The 21,760-nt window shown below is 35.1% G+C and overlaps 1 protein-coding gene across 23 annotated transcripts in view; it reads right to left on the reverse strand.

The window, feature by feature from the left end:
* Nucleotides 1-21,760, reverse strand: part of MAP9 (microtubule associated protein 9) — a 132,256-nt gene that overhangs the window by 57,274 nt on the left and 53,222 nt on the right. For 22 of the 23 annotated variants that reach the window (XR_008912918.1, XM_056802806.1, XM_056802802.1 and 19 more), the window contains 3 exons: nt 20,424-20,582; nt 20,089-20,234; nt 18,995-19,127 (listed from right to left, as the gene is read on the reverse strand). Coding sequence is in view for 21 of the 23 variants with exons in the window: in XM_056802806.1 (XP_056658784.1) it covers nt 18,995-19,127; nt 20,089-20,234; nt 20,424-20,582 (438 nt within the window). In the remaining 2 variants the exon portion in view is untranslated. Of the gene's footprint in view, nt 1-7,533; nt 7,622-18,994; nt 19,128-20,088; nt 20,235-20,423; nt 20,583-21,760 lie in introns of all 23 variants that reach the window. The other variant, XR_008912919.1, reaches the window with a different exon arrangement.

Consider the following 21,760-nt stretch of genomic DNA (forward strand, 5'->3'; position numbering starts at 1 on the left):
TAAATTGCAAAGTTTAAATTCCTTTTGAGAAGAATTTTAGGTAAAGAAGATGCTACGTCTCTGAATCCAGAACTGAACTGTTGGAGAAGCCACTGTGAAGAAGCCTCCAGACCACAAGCTGCACAAGATCAAATTGAACTTTGAGTGTGGTTGATTGAACATTTATTTGTATGTATACTTTTATGCCAAAGGGGACTGCTCCCTAACTGCTTTTTGTCAATGCGTTCAGCAATTATTGATTTTATTCTTTTTTCTCTTAACCTCACATTATTGTAATCTTTTAAGTTTATTATGTTTTTATGGTCCTTTTGGGGAAAAATTTTTCCAAAAATGATCACACGGAGAAATGTAAAAAATAGACTCGAATGTAGGACTACAAACACCACGAGCCTTTGCTCCACTTCCCCAGAATGCCTTATAATCTCACCTGGCCCGAGATTGAGAAGGTATTTAAACTGATTGAAAGGCTTTTGAGGGTCTCTCTCTCTTGGCTTTTTTGGACTTCCATTTTGGAGCAGACGTGGCTTTTTTTCATAATGTAGGTGAGGTTGTGTCTAGGCCACGCTATGGCCTGGACACGTGTTTCTTATCCTGTATTTTCCTTAATCCTTAATCTTCAATAAACCTCTAAAAAATATAATACTCCTTGCGGGAGAAACTAATTTCTACCTGCCTCAGTCTCCCCATATTTCCCTAAATTTTAATCTTTACAAAGGAGAAGGATGACCAAAAAGCCAGAGATGAAATCTAGTCTTTAAAATCCAGAATACAACTAGAAGCAAGTGACTTTACAAGGCAGCAGGACACTATAAAACAAAATAAAAAGAATGAAAAAATTGTGGAAAATATGAAGCACCTCATTCGGAAAACAGAAGATTTAGAAAATCATTCCAGGAGAGACAACTTAAGATTCACTGGTCTACCAGACGACCATGACAAAAGAAAAATCCTGGATATCAAACTACAGGAAATTATTCAAGAAAACTGTCCCCATATTCTAGAACAAGAGGGAAAAGTAGAGACTGAATGAATCCACAGATCACCTTGTACACTTAATCCCCAACTGACAACACCCAGGAATGTTATAGCCAAATTCAAGAACTATCAGACCAAGGAAAAAAATATTACAAGCTGCTAAGAAGAATTCATTCAGACAGCATGGAACCATAGTGAGGATAACACAGGATCTGGCTGCATCCACACTGAAGGATCGAAAGGCATGGAATATGTATGATAAAGCAGAAAGCAAGGGAACTAGATCTGTAACCAAGAATCAACTACCTAGCAAAACTGACTATATTCTTATAGGGGAAAGTATGGTCATTTAACAAAATAGAAGAATTCCAAGCATTTATAAAGAAAACACTACACCTGAACAGAAAATTTGATGCCCAAGCAAAGAACTCAGGAGAATCATCAAAAGGTAATTAAGAAAGGGGGAAAAAAGAAAAACAAACAAAAAAAAACAACTTTTTTTTTAAGAGACCCAATAAGTTAAAATGATACATATCCTATAAGAAAAGAGGTCATTGGTAATTCTTAAAAATTGTTATCACCTGGGCAGTAGAATTACACTTAGAGAGAACAGTGACAAACTGTATAGGATGAAATGCCAAGACATAAATATGTATATAGATATATGTGTGCATAAATACATATATATATATATGTACATATATATATATATATATATATATATATATATATATATATATATATATATATATAACTAGAGCTTGAAAAAAGAGTTAATACTAAAAGAAATAGGAAAAGAAACAAAAGGGGGTAAATTTATGTCACAAAGAAGCTCCTGGTGGAAGGGGGGAGAACATCAATACACTGGAAGGGTAAAGAGGTTGGAGATAGGAAATACTCAATTCTTACATGTATTGAAATTGACTCAAAGAGGGAAGAACAGCAAATACATTGGGGCAGAGAACTGATTTGCGCCCTATAGGGAAGTAGAAGGGTAACAAATGGACTGGTGGGGAGGGAAGCAGTACAAGGGAGGGAGAGGGCGGGGGGGGGGGGAGGTTAGTATAAAAAGACTGTAAGATCAACTGAGAGAGGGACAGGAAGTGGGACTGGGGGGAAGGAGTACAAACCCTAGCCTTTCCTCTAACTTATTTAATGGTGTTATAGCTCCAACACCTCTCTGTTACCATAAATATCCTAATAGGAGTGTCTATTACACCAGTATACAGGAAAGAGTGAAAATAAATAATAAGAGTGGAAGTGACAGAAGGCATATGAATGAGTTAGGGAAGAGGAGAAAATAAGTTTCATGGTGAATGATCTCAAATTTTCCTGTACATAAGGAGGCAAGGTTCTTAGCTTGCATAGAGGAATGGGAAGCCAAGAAAGTTTTGAAAAGGAACGAAAAGTTTTAGAAGAGTTACTAGGAAATTGAGATAGTAATATAATACGGCTGATATAGAAGGATTGCTCACTCTAGGTGTTTTCAAATTCTTATTAGACTATATGAATATAAGGTGATTTTCAGGGAATGAAGACACCAGCAACTGTGGGGATGATTAAAGGCCTCCTGAATGTGGAAGCTCTTGTCCGAATCTTGCAGGAAGCTAAGAAGGGCACTCTGCAGATACAGAGGTCTCCAGGAGAAAGGGAAATGTGGTGTGTTAGAAAAGTAAGAGGATGAGTTTGCCTGCACACTGCAGTGCATAAAAAAGGAGGGAAAAGCAGGAAGGCTAGAAATGTAGGTTTGGGGCAGATTGTGAAGATCTTTAAATAGAAAGCAGAGGAATTTATACTTACAAATAAGAGGGAACAATTGGAGTTTATTGAATAAGGAAGTATCATTCTAGGAATATAAGTTAGGGATAGACTGGTTTCAGGGATTAGCTAAAAGAAGAGAATTTTGATACAAACATTGGGAGAGGATTCTGGGAAGGAGAAAGGAATTGTGGGAGTCTCAACTGACAATAACTGACTTTACTTCCTTCTTGGATTTCCACTGAATTGGAAGGAGGTTTTTACTCCCTGTCTGAATTTCCACCAAGCTGAAGGAGATTTTTGCTCTAAGAGATTTTCCCAAGATAGTCAAAATTTCAGGGAGAAATTTTTTTACTTCTTGGTAGAGAATTTATTTGGAGGAAACCATTTTTCCTGAGTCCAGAGATCATCTGCCAGTGGTCCTATCTGCCAGAAATCCTCTTGGGCTAAGGTAATCCAAACATTTTCATCTGGAATTTGGGTTACTTAATGCAACTTAACCCAGGTTTTTCCCTTTCATTTGTTAATCACTAGTGGGAAGAGCAGGATAGAGTCAAATGGCATGTTTTTTTTTTGTTTGTTTTGTTTTTTTTTAAGATGGAACAGGGAGTTGTAAGCAGGGCCCAGAGAAGAGAAAGAAGGTTCTCCTTAAGCAGAAGACATAGAAGTTGGTTGGAGTTGGTTTTAAGAGTGTTAGGGTTTTACCAATCAGTTTCCTTTATTCTCTTTATGAAATAAACTTTGTTTTTCATAAGTCAAGGGGTTTGTGCTTAACTGACCTTGAGAAGTTCCTAGGTGGGTTGTATCATCTCACATTCCTCTGGGACAGTTCCTCATTACACCTGGCTGAGTTAGCTAGGCTAGAGCTAGAGTATTTTTGAATTTTGGGGGACAATTGCCATCCACAGTCTCTTAGAATTCTGAGAGCAGTTTTGGCTGGGTTCAAGGAGCTCATAGAATCTTGGTGTGGCTGGCAGGGGGGCTGCACTCTGACTGGCAGGTAGCCATCTTAAATTGAATTCTGTGGCCAAGGTACTTAGGGAACATTCTACTGGAACTTTCCATTGCATAGTTGAACTGAGGGGAATACTGGAAGATACCATTTGCCTGTTTCTTCTCTCAGTTTCATTCTAATAACTGCTACTAAGTAGACTAGTAGGAGTAAACAGTAGTGTGACTGTTAGCAGCTCTATAATTATAGAGTAACAGCTGGTATCTTAAATACTTGTTATACAACAATTAAAAATGTTTTGGGGATACTATTTCTCCTCAATTCCATATACTTTTTTAGTACTACTGTCTGATTGGTTTTATGAATGTATGAGAGTAGAAATATCCCTTCTTTATACCAAAGCAAGTATAAGAAGGGGGTTATCCTATGTGATATCTGGAATTATAGCATGTGGTATGATATATGTACTAGTTAAAATATTAAAATATCTGATTAAAAGAAATAATTTTTTGGATTTCTTAGTTTTGGGATTGCTGTTGCTTTATAAGAAAAGTTGGATAAGATAGAGATTATTTGTGAACAGCTAAGAAAACTGACTGGTATGGCTGATGATTTAAAGGAACAGGAACCAGTGAAGCTTAAAGGGGCTGAAGAACAAGCTCTTACAAAACTAGAGCTAGAGGCTGAAACTTTAGAACAAAAACCAGTTATTCTCTGTCCTCTAGGTGATGCGTCTTATATAACTGCAGACCAGGGAATAGTACATTTTAAACAGCATAAGAATTTTACCTAGGGAGAATTGGAATCATTGAAGAAAAGGATCCCATAATATGAGGACAAGCCTATCCAGGTAATGATAAGAATCTACAATACCACATATCAAGATTTTGATTTGCTTCTTGATGAAATTTTAACCAGAAGGGGGAAACAGCAGCAGACTAATACTAACACTGATTGTTGGAATATAATGATCTTGAAATTATTTTGGTGAAGAATTATCAGCAACTAGGCATGGCAGGGGAGTCCCTATTGAAGATGATGAGGACTAACTCCAAGCGCCTAGACATGGTCAAAGTTTGAGCAACTGAGTCAAGATAAAGGGGAGACTCCAGGTAAGCTTCCTGAACAGGATTATTTACTATGGAGAACATTGGCTTGGTCTAGATCTGCTATCTGATGAGAATGTAAGTCATATCCAAAGGCAGTTTGTAAAAATGCCTGCCCTGTGGTAAAGACCTATTTCAGTAGTAACTGCCAAAATTGGTTTACCATAGGACTGGATGAGCTAAAGAGAACTGCAACTTACATCTATCTAACATGAGTTAGACAGACAAGAGGATAATAAGACCTCCGCTATAGAAGAACTGAGAAAGCAATTAAAAGAACCTAACAAAAAGATCCAGGAAAGTGAGATACAGCAAGTTAAGACTGTTGCAGCCTGCAGTCATACAGACCTCCAAGGCAGGAATACAATCTTAGACAGCCCAGGAAAAATCCTTCCAGATGCTTTTTGTGTAATCAAGTGGGGCACATGGTCAGAAAGTGTAGATATAGGGGACATTTTACTGTTCAAAACAGGGGAAACTGAGGCAATGTATATAATAATGGATATAGGCAACATTATAATGGAGTAAATAGGTTTAATAATGGATTTAACAGTTATGTACATACTGGTAATAATAATTGCTGTAATCATATATGTAGTAATGTTTCCCAGCAAGCACCAGATTTACAAAGCATATAAGATTTTATCCAGACAGGAGCACAGCCTAGATATTCCCAAGTGGCTGGAGGGAATACCCAAAAGGTAGATTTACAAAAGGGAGCTTGCTCAGCATGAAGGTGTGAAAAGGATTGTATGATTAAATTAAGTTTAGATAATGATTGTTGGAAAGAAATTGGTAACGATAATGAACTAAAAGAATGTAAAAATGATGTGATAATTAAATTAATGAAATAATTAATGTAAATAATGAAAATGATGAAATAATTAATGTAAATAATGAAGTAGATGAAATAACCAATGTAAATAATATAGAAAAAGAATGCAAAAAGTAATGATTTAATTGTAAATGTGAGCAATGGAAATGTAGAGGCCAATGGAAGGTAGAGTGAGTCACAAAAATCCTGGCAAAATGATAGTACTGGAGGACCAGAGGAAAATAAGAATGTAAGAATAAATGAGGAGGTGGAAGGTAATGGAAACTAGGGCTGCAGTTTCCTGATCCTGATGTGCTGGCTTCCATTACTCAAAAGCATTTTACAGTGGCACAGAGCCTCGTGCTACTCTGAAAGTAGGGGAACAGATTTATTAATGTCTTGTGGATACAGGGGCTTCTAAATCTGTTCTGTAAACATCTCCAGAAGATTGTAAGGCTTTGGGATCTATGGAGGTGTGTAGGAAAGGATTTCCTTTCCTTGACTAAATCCCTAGAATAGGATAGTATTAGATAGGATAAGATGGCTGAGTGTAGGTTGTTTATTATTTTGGGTAGAAATTTTAGTTTAGGAAATATGTAAGTATGTTAAGTGCACAGATGCCAAAATAGTGTTTTTAACACGACTTCGGTTTTGTGCAAAGGAGGGAATATAGGAAAGGATTTCTAGCAGGGCATAGCAATGTAGGCTGGCAGCCTGAGATCATGCAAGATCAAGATTCCACAGAGCTTGGCTGGGTCAGGATTCTAAGGCAGTTGGAAAGTCTCTCTCTCAAGCTACTCAGACTGGAAGGTGTGCCTAGTGGTCTCCCTGAAGAAACCAAATGAGGAGCTGCCAAGGACTTTTGGTGTATGAAATAATGTTGAGTGAGTGTTCCCTTTCACATTGGTGGACATTGTGAATGGTGAGGACGTTCTCCCTTTTTGGACCTTGTGAGGACACTACATCTTGATTCTGCTGTTTGAGCCAACCATCTGGAGTTTGTGAGAATCTGGTCCTGTGGACATTACTAACCCCTTGTAGTTTAGTTTTAGTTAAGGTTTATTTAGGTTTAATACCTGAGTGGGTTAATAGTAGTAGTACTTCCCTAAATCCTCTTCCAATTCCTTTTATCCTTTTAAAATTAAATATACCCCTGTTATTTATTTTATTAGTGTTACCTTCTGTTACCCTTCCCTGAAACCTTTCCCTAAAATCTTCCCTATAACAGGTTTTACTATAACAGGTGGTAGGAGTAACTGGAAGATCACAAAGAGTAAAGAAGTTGCAACCCCAAATAGTATCATTGGACCTTTTATCTGTAGAAAACTCTTTCTTGCTAATGCTAAATTCACCTATGAATTTACTTGGGAGAGATCTTTTATGTAAATTAAGAGCTACTATTCAATGTGTATCAACAGGGGATATAAATTTAGAACTTCCTGAAAGAGCTCTAGATCTTTTCCCAATGTTATTCTTAGATACAGTTGAAGCAGAAGGAGAAGAAAGAGGGAGAGTTTATCCTATACCTGATGATATACCAGAACAGGTATGGGCTTCTCATTCTACAAATGTTGGTCTATTAAAAGTTGCAACTCCAGTTAAAGTTAAGACCAAAGGAGGTCCTCTGCCCTATCATAGTCATTACTGGAACAAGGAATTATAATCCCAATATATTTTGGAGTTCAATACAACTATACTCCCAATAAAGAAACCAAAATTGGATGGAAATAGAAGAACTTGTTACAGATTTGTCCAAGATTTAAGGGCTATTAATGACTATGTGGTTAAGTCCCACCCAATTGTTTCAAGTTCAGCTACAATTATCTCATCAATACCAAGCAGTGCTAGATTTTTCACAGTGGTAGACTTTTGTTCCACTTTCTTTTCTATACCATTACACAAAGACTCACAAAGATACTTGCTTTCACCTGGCAGGGAAGAAGTTTCGGTTGGAGTAGTTTGCCTCAAGGGTTCTGTGAAAGCCCATCCCTATTTTCGCAAATCCTTAATAAAGATCTAGAGACAATCAGATTTAAAGACAACAAACTTGTTGATTTTGTAGATGACATACTTTTAGCTTCTCCCAGTGCTAAAATATATTTAAGGGATAGCAAATTTCTTTTGTGTGAGTTGTTGAAAGGGGACATAAAGTATCTAAGGCTAAACTTCAATTGTGCTTACTGAGAGTTGAGTATTTGGGATTTTTTTTATCGGGGGGTTCTAGAAGCATTTCCCAAAAATGTATTGCAGACATCCAGAAGCTAAGTGCTCCAAAGAATAAGAAACAACTAAGAGCCATACTGGGTACACAGTACCAGTACAATACACAGGTTTCTGCAGACAATAGATCCCTGGGTATGGTGAATTGACTAAAATACTTGCTGATTTAACAAGAGATACAGAACCTGAACCTCTCAAATTTTAGTCAGAATATCTACAGGCAATAACAAAACTTAAGAAAGCAATTCTATCTGCTCCAGCACTTATTATCCCAGATGATGAAAAACCTTTTGTGCTATTTGTTCATAAGTGAAAGGGGATAGCTTTAAGTATTCTTGCACAGACTTTAGGGTCAAATTATCACCCAATTGCATACTATCGTGCACAGTTAGATCCTATTGCAGCTGAGATAGCTCCATGCTTGTGTGGAGTGGCTGCTGCTGCATTGTTACTGCAAAAGTCTACAGTCTTAGTTCTTGGGTGCCCGTTGACAGTCTTTTGTCCACACCAAATGGAAGCCCTTATATTAAAATATTGCACTTGGGCTTTTTCGGACCAACATATAGCCAAATATGACAGTTCTTTTTGGGGATGAAAACATACAAATCAAGAGGTGTAGTGTTTTAAATCCAGCAACACTATTACCCGATTGCCAACAAATGTAGAGCCACTGCATTATTGTACTGAAGTAGCCTAATTAATAGAACATCCGAGGAAGGATTTGAAAGATACACCACTAGACAATCCTGACCTTGTACTTTATACAGGTGGTTCATCTTGCATGCAGAATGGTATCTGTTTTACAGGGGTCATAGTGGTCACTGAATTTGAGACATTGTGGTATGGTTCATTACCCAAGAATATGAGTGCACAAGGAGCAGAGTTAGTAGCTCTGAAATATGCCTGTATGTTATCTGAAGGCAAAAGGTCTAATAGCTATACAGATTCCCATTATACATTATCTGCCATGCAACTGGTTCTACCTGGAAACAGAAGCTTTATTACATCAGGGGGAAAGCAGATAGCTCATGTGGAGATTATCAGAGTTACTGGCTGCTATTACAAAACTAAAAGAATTGGCTGTAATACACTGCAGAAGTCATTCTTTTGGCAGAGATTCAGTTTCTCAAGGTAATCATTGTGCTGATATATCTACCTATTATGCTACACAAAAAACCTCAGCCTATATAATGAATTTATCAGTCATAGAATCTTAAGACCTTGAAAGAGCATACTTAGACTCATAAATTCAAACATGGCAGCATAATTTTGGAGCTAGAAAAGAGAATGGCATATGGGTATCATCAACTAGAAAGCAAATACTCCCAAAGACATTTTTCAATCATATTTACCAGGCTATTCATAATAAAGGCAATTTTGGGACACAGGCTTTGGTTGATACTGTAAAGAGAGTGTGGATAGCCCAAGGAATTACTACCGTGGCAAACAAGATCTGTTCCAGCTTATTCTATTGTCAGAAATTCAATCAGGGTATTTTTAAGAAAAGAAGTCTTTAAAAACTATTTTGCCAAATTATATAGCAATAAGTATGTCAATCTATGTGATATGGATGAATATTTACAAAAATATAAATTGTCACAGAAGAAGAAATAAAATACTTAAATAACCTCATATCAGAAAAAGAAATTGAACAAGCCATCAAAGAACTCCCTAAGAAAAAATTCCAAGGGTCTGATGGATTCACAAGTGAATTCTATCAAACATTCAAAGAACAACTAATCCCAAATACCATACAAACTATTTGACATAATAAGAAAAGAAGTTCTACAAAATTCCTTTTATGACACAAATACAGTATTGATTTTCAAAGCCAGGTAGATTGAAAAAAGAGAAAGAAAACTACAGACCAATCTCCTTAATGAAACATAGATGAAAAAATCTTAAATAGAATACTAGCAAAAAGACCCTAGCCAGTGATCATGAGGGTTATTCATTATGATATTGTAGGATTTATACCAGGAATGCAAGGATGGTTCCATATTAGGAAAACCATTCACATAATTGATCATATCAGCAAGTAAACCAACAAAATTCACATGATTATCTCAATAGATGCAAAAAAAAGCCTTTGACAAAATACAACACTCATTCATATTGAAAACACTAGAAAGTATAGGAATAGATGGGCCTTTTCTTGAGTACCAGTCAAAATTGATTTGGATAAAGTGGTCCATTTCACAGATAGCATTCTAAAACAAGTATATGAGAACTTGGAATGTCAGCAAAGTTTCATGTTCCATACCATCCACCAAGTTCAGGTCAAGTAGATAGAATTAATAGAGAAATAAAAACCATGACAGGGAAACTGTACCGAGATGCATCTGAAATGATTAGATATCTTTACCCCTTGTGTTATTCTATATCTGTACAAGACCAAGGACTGATATTCATGTGATACCATTTGAAATACTGTATGGTCATCTATAAGCAAAGCATTGTACAACTGCCTAAGCTTCGATGTTAGGGGACAACATCCAGATAGCATCCTATATAAGTGCCTTACAAGAAAGATTAAGAGAATTGCAAAATATGGGACTTTTAGTTCAGAATGGTCCTCTGGATCATTCATTATATAATAACAAGCCAGGTGACTCAGTTTACATAAAGAATTTTAATAAAACCTCAGCAACAGAACAATCATTTTAACTTTACCTTCCTCAATTAAAGTATTAGAAAAAGAGTCATAGTTCCATTGCTCTTATGTTAAAAAGGTTCCTAGAGTAGTAGAAGGAGAAGAAGGAAGAGATCCTGAAGAAGAAGATGGAGAGATAGCTGAGAGATTATCATCAGACAACTTGTCTACAGTCAAAAAGATCAGGGAAGAGGACCAGGGATCAGATGGAGAGGACAATGGATCAGACAAAAAGGACTGAAGAAAGAAGACATCCTGGAAGGATCACAGAGGAAGTACAGCATAGTGGACATTGAAAAGATTAATAGACTTTTACAGGAGGCTCTACTACAGAAAAGGACAATGGACTGATCTGTATTTGATTTGTAAGATTTTGGTAAGGTTTTGTATCATTTTGCACACAACACACGGTTCACTATAGATACATGCATCAGTACATATTACAGCTTTGGAAGAGAAAGAAGAAGATAGAAGATGAGAGACAACAAACGACATGGGAAGAGGAGTATTTGAAGATCTGGGGAGTATAGTTGCATCCAATATATACATTTAGGACACATTAGCTCTATGATGTCTTACCTGGATGAAATGTATTTGGGATATTTCACTCAGGTAACATCAGGACACATATAGGATTATATAGATTTTTTGTTTTGTTTTTATTTTTAGCATTATCAGAGGGTGGTGATTTTCTTACACAAACATGTACATACCTGTAACATACTTTGTGTGTGTATGTGTGTGTGTGTGTGTGTGTGTGTGTGTGTGTGTGTGTGTATATATTTGGAATCTTGATACAGGAATTGTATTATAGTTTAAATGTAGGGTGAGTATGTAAATAAATGTGTAAATATGTAGCTATAAATTTTGTATAAGTGAGTGTGTAAATACGTATGTATAACATGTAGTGTAAATTTTGTATAGGTATTGTAAATTTTGTGTAAATTTTTGTATATTCTTGTTTATTTCTTATATATTCTTGTATATTTATGTAAATTTGAGTGTGAATAGTTGTAAAAGTGAAAAAAATTTATATTTTTATATTCTGTATATAATTGTAAATTTGTACAGAAATAATTTTTCTACATTATCTGTAAAAATATGTATATAGTTAAAGGTTTCAAAGATACAACTTTTAAGATAAAATACTTAGTTTCCAGTTTAATTTCATAAGGTATATCATAGGGAAAAACTTTGTTTAGGAATTGTTTTAACTAAGAGTTATAAGATACATTTTGTATAAGTTTTTGCATGGTTAGGCAGATAGTTTTGTTTACTATAAAAGCATATGCTACATTGTGTTATCTGTAACTATCTTTGCAATTTTTTTATTGGGTTCAGTAGGTTGTTTTGCTATTGTTATTGCAACTTTTGTACTTGTTTTCTTTTATGTAATTGCTTATTGTAATTTTAAATTTAATTTTTAATTTAAATTTTATTTAATTTAATTTAAAATTTAATTTTAATTTAATTTAATTTAATTTAAATTTAAATATAAATCCCCTAATTCCTTAGTGTGAGGTAGCTGTTAGAAAGGCATAGATAGATAACTGTTGTGGGATTAGATAAGTAAAATAGAATGGGTTTAGAATAAGGAGGGATTTACATAGTGATGAGCATATGACAAATCTGTAGATTTGGTCAGATTCTCAGAGGGTGGAATGTAGGAATATAAATTAGGAATAGAATGATTTCAGGGATTAGTTAAAAGTAAGGAATTTTGATACAAGCCCTGGGAGAGGATTCTGGGAAGGAGAAAGGAACTGTGGGAGTCTGAACTGACAATAATTGACTTTACTTCCTTCTTGGATTTCCACTGAACTGGAAGGAGGTTTTGACTCTGCCTGAATTTCCACCAAGCTGAAGGAGGTTTTGCTCTGATTTTCCCAAGATAGTCAAAATTTCATGAAGAGATGTTTTACTTCTTGGTAGAGAATTTATTTGGAGGAAACCATTTTCCTTGATTCCAGAGATCTGCCAGAAATCCTCTTGGGCTAAGGTAATCCAAAGATTTTCATCTGGAATTTGGATTACTTAGTGGAGCCAAACTCAGGCTTTTACTTTTCTCTTATTAACCACTAGTGGGAAGATAGAATGCTCTCCTTAAGCAGGAGATATAGAAGTTGGATGGAGTTAAGTTTAAAGAGTATTAGAATTTTACCTACCAGTTTCCCTTATTCTCTTTATAAAATAAACTTTGTGTGTATAAGTCAAGGGGTTTGTGCTTAACTGGTTCTGGGAAGTTCCTAGGTGGGTTTTTATCACCTCACATACCTCTAGGACAGTTCCTCATTACACCATGACGTTAGATATATGCTCAGGAAAAAGACTTTGGAAGCTATGTGAAAGAGATGTGTAATGAGAAGAGGAAGAGTCCAATTAGAAGAAATAAAATTCTGAATATAAATATAAAATTCAGGTGAGAGAGAATGAAGGCCTGAATAAGAATGGTAGCTTTAAAAAGAGAGAGAAATGGGGGCAGATGCAAGAGATGTTGGGAAGAAACAAGATTTGGTAACTGAATATATAGTAAGAATAAGGATTTAAAGCAGAGAATGACCCCACTGTTGTAATCCTGTTGACTGGCATCCTGGATGCACCACGGTGTCAGAGGACCACAGTGGCATTGAATCAAAGGCACTGGGAGAGTAATGTACGAAGTAGGTTTGCAGGACAGTGAATAGACTAGCTTAGCAGTAGTATGTGTCTCTTTGATCAGAGTACTGGAAGATTAATCTCAAAAGGGTTTATTTTTCTGAGGCCTAATAATTTGAATCCCAAACTAAGGATCTTATACTTTTATTCAAAAGTAAATGGGAAGTCATTGTGAAATATGAAGAAGACAGTATAGTATCATTTTCTGGAATAAAATCTTTCTGGAATATAACCTAAAGGCTGAAGAGCCAGTTTTAAATTTTGTCAAAAAAATACAGATGGAAAAATCAAAATGATAGAGGAAGGTATACAGACCCATCTGATTTTTACCAAGTTACCTTAAAAAAAAATCAAATAATGCCTCAAAACAAATTTTGGAGCAGCATAACACACAAAAAGACTGGGTAAAGTAATTTTTCATCCTAAAACAACTTGGAAGTCTGACACAAGGGATCTAGTGTAGAGATGGAGTGCAGAGCATAGGTCTTGGGCACAACTGAAGCAACAGCCAAGGCTTCTGGACTCTCAGCCCCAGATGGTAAGGGGACACAGACAGACCAGAGGATAACTGCTGAGAAGGAGATGACAGGGGTCCCTCTGCTGGCTCTGGGTGCAAGACTTGTCACATTGTCAATCTGTAGAACTAGGTCACAGTTCTGGCACTGAGGGCAGGGTGAGGAGGATCAACAGTATACACCAGCACTTGCAGCCACAGAGGAGCAGGAGATCCTGGTCACAGTACCAAGAGATAAATAGAGTGCTTCAGGTTACTTAGAGACTAGAGCTAAGGCCAGGAGAGTATTAAAACACACATATCCTTACATTATACCATCTTGGAAGAACTGAAAGCAGATAGGTCCCCAGAGCCAGCACTGAAGGCAGCTGCACAAAGAACTCGAAGCTTGGAACAAGTGCTCTTTTCACCACAGTTATAGAGTTCAAGAGTTTAAGAGAAAAAGGCAGGACAATGAGTAAACAACAAGAAACAATACAGAAAGTTATTTTGATGATGGGGTAGTCTCAAACTCAGAAGACAGCAAAGTCAATACTGCTGCATTTTAAAGCCTCCAAGAAAAATATGAATTGTTCTCATGCCTCAAAAAAATGGAGGATCTCAAAAAGGATTTTCAAAATCAAATAAGAGAGATACAACAAAAACTGGACAAAAATGAGCGTGACACAGGAAAACCATGAAAAAAAAAGTGTCAATACCTTGGTAAAGGAAGCACAAAAAAATACTGAAGAAATCCATACCTTAAAAAACAGACCTGGCCAATTAGTAAAAGAGGCACAAAAATCCAAATAAAAGAAGAACTCCTTAATAAGCAGAACTGGTCGAATGGAAAAAAGAATATATGTGTATATATATATACACATATATATATATATATATATATATATATATATGTATATATATATATATATATATATATATATATACACACACATTTTTCCCACCCCAAAAAAAACTTCTTGAAAAACAGACTTGACCCTTTGGGAAAAGAGACACAAACATTCACTGAAGAAAAGAACCCTTTACAAAGTAGAATCGGCCAAATAGAAAAGGAAATACAAAAGTTCACGTAAGAAAATCATACCTTAAAATGTAGAATTAGGTAAGTAGAAACTAATGACTCCATGAGACATAAAGAAACAATCAAAGCTTGAAAAATAGAAGAATATGTGAAATGTCTCATGGGAAAAACAACTAAACTAGAGAATAAATCCAGGTGAGAGAATATAAGAATTATTGGACTACCTGAAAGTTATGATAAAAGAAAAGAGCTTGGATGTCAGCTTTCAAGAAATCATCAAAGAAAACTACCCTGACATTCTAGAACCAGAGGACAAAATAGGAATTTAAAGAATCCACACACCTACTGAAAGAGATCTAAAAATGATAGCTCTCAGGAATATGAGAGTCAAATTCTGAAACTCCAAGGTCAAGGAAAAAATACTGCAAACAGCCAAAAAGAAACAATTCAAATATCATGAAGCCACTGATAGCCCAAGATTTAGCAGCTTTTACAACATTAAAGATAAGAGGACCTGTAATATAATACTCCAGAGGGCAAAGGAGCTAGGGCTTCAGCCAAGAATCACTTACCCAGCAAAACTGAAAAAAAAATCTTTCAGGGGACAAAAATAGGAATTCAATGAAATAAAGAACTTTCAAACATTCCTGATGAAAAGACCAGAGCTGAATGGAAAATTTTTGCTCTCAAACAAAAGACTCAAAAGAATCATAAAAAGGTAAACAGGAGAGAGAAATCAAGACATTCAATAATTTCATATTCTGTATATCCCCCCTACATGGGGAGACAATTCTTGTAATGCCAAAAAGCTGTCACTATTAGAGCAGTTAGAAGTATATAAAGAGAGGTGAGGGTGTAAGTTGAATGTGATGGGATGATCTAAAAAATTAAATTAAGGCATGATAAAGAGGAATGCATTGGGAGGAGGGGGAAGAGAAAAATAAAATGGGGCAAATTATTGCACATAAAAGAGGAGTGAAAGAGTGTTCACAGTGGAGGGGAAAATAGGAAAGATGGAGAGGAGAGCATGTGAACCCTACTCTCATCAGAATTGGTTCAAAGAGAAAAGAACATACATGATCAACTGGGTATAGAAAGTTCTTATCCTATAACAAAATAGGAGGGGAAAAGTAGAAGAAAAAGGGTTGGGGCTGATAGAAAAGAGAAAACTGGGGAAGGGGATGGTCAGAAACTAAACAGGAGTTAATAGGATGGAAAGGAATGAACAGTAATCATAATGGGGCAAAACTTTTTTTACAAATCTCTATAAGAAAGCACTCATTTCTCAAATACACATAGAGAAATGAGTTGAATATAAAAGAATACAAGTCATTCCCCAGTTGATAAATGGTAAAAAGATAGGAACAGGAAGTTCTCAGACAAAGTAATTAAAGCTTTCTATAGTTAGGCAAAGAATGCTCTAAATCACTACTATTTAGAGAAATGCAAATTAAAACAACTCTGAGGTACCACCTCACACCTACCAGATTGATTATTATGACAGAAAAGGAAAATAACAAAACTTGGAGGGGATGTGGGAAAGCTGGGACAAGAATGCATTATTGCAGGAGTTGTGAACTGATTCATTCCCTCAGGAGAACAATTTTGGACCTATGCCCAAAAGGTCTATTATAAAATAGTTCATACCCTTTGAACCAGCAATACCATTAGTAGGTTTAGATCCCAAAGAGATTAAAAAAAGTGGGGGGGGGGGGAAGAGAAGAACCAATATGGACAAAAATATTTAAAGCAGCTCTTTTTAGGGGGGCAACGATTTGGAAAGTGAATGATACCCATCAATTGGGGAATGGCTGAGTAAGTCATAGTATATCACTGTAATGGAATACTATTGTGCTGTAAGAAATGACAAGGAGGAAGAACTCAGGAAAACTTGGAAATACATGAACTAAAGCAAAGTGAAATAAGCAGAACCAGGAAAACACTGTACAGTGGCAGGAATATTGTATAATAACTGTGAATAACAGCTATTCTCAGTAGTACAGTGATCCAAAACTGCCCCAAAGGACTCAAGATAAAAAATGCCATCTACTCCCAGAGAAAAAGAATTGAGTCTCAATCCAGATCAAAGCCAACTTTTTTCACTTTCTTAATTCTTAATTTTTTTTCTATTTGAGTTTCCTTCCATAAAAAGTTTAATATGAAAACCTGTTTTACACAATTGCACATATAAAATCTATATGAGATTGCTTATTGTCTCAAGGAGGGGGTAAGGAAAGAGAGAGATAATGTGGGACTCAATATTCTTTGAAAAATGTTGGAAAATATTTTACATGTAATTGAAGAAAAATAAATTTTGGATAAAAGAAAAAAGACAACAGATAAAATATATTGAAATTGTTAGTGGGATTTTAAAACTGATTAGATTTGTTGATAAGAGGTATGAAATACATTTTAAAATGACTGTGGCTAAGTGATAGCAAAGGTGGTAGCTACTATTCACAGAAAGAGAAAATTATTTAGGAAATAGAAATAGGAAGGATGTTAATTTTAGTTTTAGACATTTATATTGATATGATGGAAAATAGAGAAAGAAATGGTTGAAATGGGCCTAAAACACTCTCATTTTCATTAATTATTCTTACCCTCCCACAAATCTTCAATCTTCTCTCTACACAAGATTCTCTATAGGTTCTTCTTCCCCCTCTACCTACAAATAGGCGAAAATGTCCCTTATTCTAAAACATTCTTCCTAAATTCATCAAGCTGACATCATCTTTCAAATTGAACTTCCCTATAAATGGTCTACAAGAGTCTACACTTGCTGGCTACAATCCTCACAACCCACTCAGTTGTCAATCCTTTGAAAGTCGGCTTGTCAGCCCTCAACTTGAATTGCTCTTTTTCAAAGTTAACAACTTTCCAAGTCAAAAAACCCACTGCCTTTTCCCATATACTTATCCATCTCAATATCCCTTCATCATCTGATACCTAATCCCAATCAAGTTGAAACTGTTTACTTGGTTTCCTTTACACTTTCCTGAGCCTTACTCCAGATTGAAAGACAGTGTCCAATTAGGGTTAATATTATTGCTAATAGTAAAGGAGATCCAACATTGGATTTGCAAAGAAACTAAATTCAAATCCTGCCTTTGGTTTACTTACATGTGCCTGTGAGCACATCACTTCCCTGTTTTTCTCTATAAAACAAAAAGGCATTATGATCTCTAAGATCTCTTCCAGCTCTACACATTCTTTCTATTACACCCATTCCTTATACCATAAAAAAAAAATAAACTAAAAACTCTCTATTCCTTGGCTTCAACTAACTTAGTTTCAACTTTTGTGCAAATACTCCCAGAATCCATAATCTTACGTCCAGCCTCTCTTCCTAAACTTGTCTAACCTATCTTTTCTTGCTTTCTGGACATCTGTACCTTGATGTCCTGTCAGCACCTTAACTCAACATATCTTAAGCTAAAATGTATCTTTGTCTTCAGTCATTCTGCTTCAGATTTTCTGGGTTTCTATTAATGTTATTACCATTGCCATCATCCTGATCACCTAAACTCAAAATCTTTTATTAATCCTTGATTTCCTGTTCTAGCCTCTCACTTATTAAATAATTCAATTTTCTTAGCACACAAAGAAGGTTGTGATCTGGCACCAACTTACCTTTCTATTTTCCTGCCCTACTGCTTTCCTACTTGCCAAACAAACTGGACTCACCTTGTGGATTGTACCTTTGCTCACACTAGTCCTTCAATCTGAATTCCCATTCTCTATTATCTGTCAAAAGTCTACCTATCTTTCAAATCCTAGTTCAAATATCAGCAATCTGTGTTGATGCAAGTCCTGAGCCCAGCGACCATACTGTACATTACTCATTATTGTATCCCCTGCAGGACCTAAGATTATATGTTGTAATGTAACTCTTTGTGTTTTCTTCTCTTTCATCTCTAATTTTCTGAAAATACTTAGCCTGGATTGTTCTTTTTGGCTCCAATATACTCTATCTTGTATTCATATTATCTTTGTAGATGTCAGTCCACTTCTTCCCTACCCTTCTCTCAGATTGAATGAAAGCTCACTGAAGGCAGGGATCATATCAATTAAAAACAATTATTTTATGCCTAGCACTGTGCACAAGCACAGTCAAGTGCTTAATAAATGTTTTGTAGAACGACAGGCAATCAAAACTTATTAAACAAAACTATACATTCCAAAATAAAAATACAATGGTAGAAAAATAAGAGGCTTATTAATAAATTTACTTGCTTATTAACTTGACTCATATGTGATCATTACAATTATTAAGTTTTAAGAATATGCTTTTTAAATAAAACAAGAGTATTGAGGAATACATACCAGCCATTTTTCATATTCATTCACAGCCAATCTATCTTTATCTTCTTTTTGAACCTTTTTAATTTCTTGTCTTTTCCTTTCATTTGTTTTCTCTTTCATCTTCTGCCTGATGAGAAAGTCCTTTTGCTCATGCCTATTATAGAAGAATGAAATATTACAAGAATACACGAATTTCCAAAATTCACTTTTACTTGCTTTTCATGTGCCTTGTCAAATTTTCAGCTGATATATAGAGAAATGGATAGATATAGTATATGCATACTATATAAATAAATGAAATTGTTTGAAATTGGGAATTTATAACATAATTAAAATTCTGTAGTAATAACATATCATTTTTATTGTATTTTATGGGTTATAAAATGTTTTCTTCAAAACTACCCTGTGTAGGTATTAGATATTGCAAGAATTAATAGCCTCATCTTTCCAATGAAGAAAGTTAAATCTGTGAGAGATGAATTAGCCTAAGACCAGAGACAAAGCAGACCTCCCAGCTAGTGTTCATACCCAAAACACCTAACTCTAAATGTAATGTTCTTGACATTACATGATATTATGTCTATTTACTTCCTAAAGGTTTTAAAACTATCTTTTCATTAAGGACCCCTTTCTGATGCTGTATTGCATCATGGGATGCCTGAAGCTCTCAAAAGCTACACTAGAAGGGAAGCTCTTTTATATGAGCAGTGCAGAGGCCTGGGCAGGGTGCCGGAAAGAAAGACCTGTAGAAGTCAGAGGACCTGGGTTTGAATTTCAGCTGGTTACTTGCTACCTGTTTGACCTGAAGCAAATCACTTAACTAAGTTTCCTCATTTATCAGATGAAAGGGTTGGATAAAAAGACCTACAAGTTTCCTTGTAACTCTCTGTTTGGTTTAATTTATGATCTATGAGAAGAGCTAGATAAATATGAAGACAATCCTTACTAGATTGGTTTTATTGTGATTCATTTTTTGCCTTAGTAACCCTTGAAGGTCATCTACAAAATGAAAGAGGACTTTGCAATCCACATCAATGGAGGAAGTACTCAATGAAAAAAATCAGACCTCTGAAATATTATTTTAAATTATTAAAACATTTAATCATTGACTTTACCATCGTTCAACTGCTGATAAATTGTCTTTAATCTTTTCAGCAAAATATTCTTCCTCTTTCTTTTTCTTTGCTCTTTCAAATTCTTTCTCCTTTTTGTTTTTCTCTTTGAGGTATTCCAATTTTTTCTCTTTCCATTTTTCAAAAGCCTAAAAAAATTAAAAATATTTCCTTACTCTTTAACATGACATGGCTTGTCTTTTCTTATTCTTTATTTTCCAAAATTTATTCTATTTGCTAAAATATTATTGTTGTATAAGAACAAGTTTTAGTAATTGGTTTTCATAAAATCCAACAAAACTGAAATCTCATGAGAGCTAATCAGATTTTTTCATTACTTTTTGTGCTTCTCCTTTCTTCTCGGCATTCTCCTCTTCAATTTTCTTCAATTTTTTCGCCTCAAGTTTCTTTTTGGCAGCCATTTTCCTTGCTTCCTTTTCTTTCATGGCTTTCCATGCTTCAAAAGAGGCTGATGCTTCTTCTTTCTTGACTCCTTTCTTTTTTTTTTGGAGGGAAGAGACAGAGAAGAGGTGGTAGGGTAAGATAAACATATATATTATATGACTTTTATAATTTGTCATACTTAGAAGTATTTTAAAGTTTAATAAAGATGTTTTGTTTTACCAGTTACATGTAATAATAATTTTCCATATAAGTTTTCTGAAGTTGTATGGTCTAAATTGTAAACGTCTCCTGCCTCCCCCCCACCCTTTTCCAGAGATTGCAAGCAATCTGATCTGGGTTATACATGCACCATCATGAAAAACAAGAAGTTATTTTTTTTAATAAGGAATTAATAAGAAATTTATTTAAAATGACTGGCAAGTCAATTACTAGAGAAGTGATCTGTATGTTTTGCAGCTTGACACACATATATAGTGTAAATGAATATTATATTTTATTATAGTTTATATGTAGCATAAATAAAACAGCATAAATGTTCCAAAGATCAAATTGCATTTGATCTCAATTACAGCAACTCTGAATTTCTGTTGAAATAAAAAATAGCATACTAAATAATACTTGGAAATGTTGAATTAATAATAAAAGTGCTGAGTGAGTATAGTTTATAGCAATGGAAATATACCAATGTAAATATGTATAATGGAGGTGGGGAGAGCAAGAGTATATATTATATGCAAATTTATTACTAAAAAGGTGTCTAGGTAGTCCAAGTGACGAAGTTATTTAGCTATGCTGATAAATAGCTAGGTAAATAGATACAAAAAGTGATCTTACTTCCTTTATATAGTTTATTTTTACCTTTAGTTGTTTTTCTATTTGCTGTACTATATTGGGAGTATTTTAACACCATGCTTATCATAATTGAATGCTAAATTATTGGTCACAAAATAGGGTCCAAAGAAATGGAGAAAATTAAAATTTGTGTAATTTGGTACAGATTTTGAAATATGTGTGGGGCATTTAAATGGAAGTGATTTCCTAAGAAGTATCAAAATACAATCTAATATTTAGTACTACATTCATTTTCCCAATTTGGTTAACCATGAGATCAAAGTAACGCATACCAGTCATAGGAAGATTATATTAAGTTTCCTGGACTGGTTTGTCTCCTGAATGTCCTGTGTCTGTGGTCAGTTTTTACAGGGACTTAGCCCATTTTGTAATGCTACTCTCTTTGCCTGGATCCTGGTTCATTACACCCTGAATTCCT

The sequence above is a fragment of the Monodelphis domestica genome, chromosome 6 (assembly GCF_027887165.1).
Source record: "Monodelphis domestica isolate mMonDom1 chromosome 6, mMonDom1.pri, whole genome shotgun sequence".
In the NCBI taxonomy this organism is placed as follows: domain Eukaryota; kingdom Metazoa; phylum Chordata; class Mammalia; order Didelphimorphia; family Didelphidae; genus Monodelphis; species Monodelphis domestica.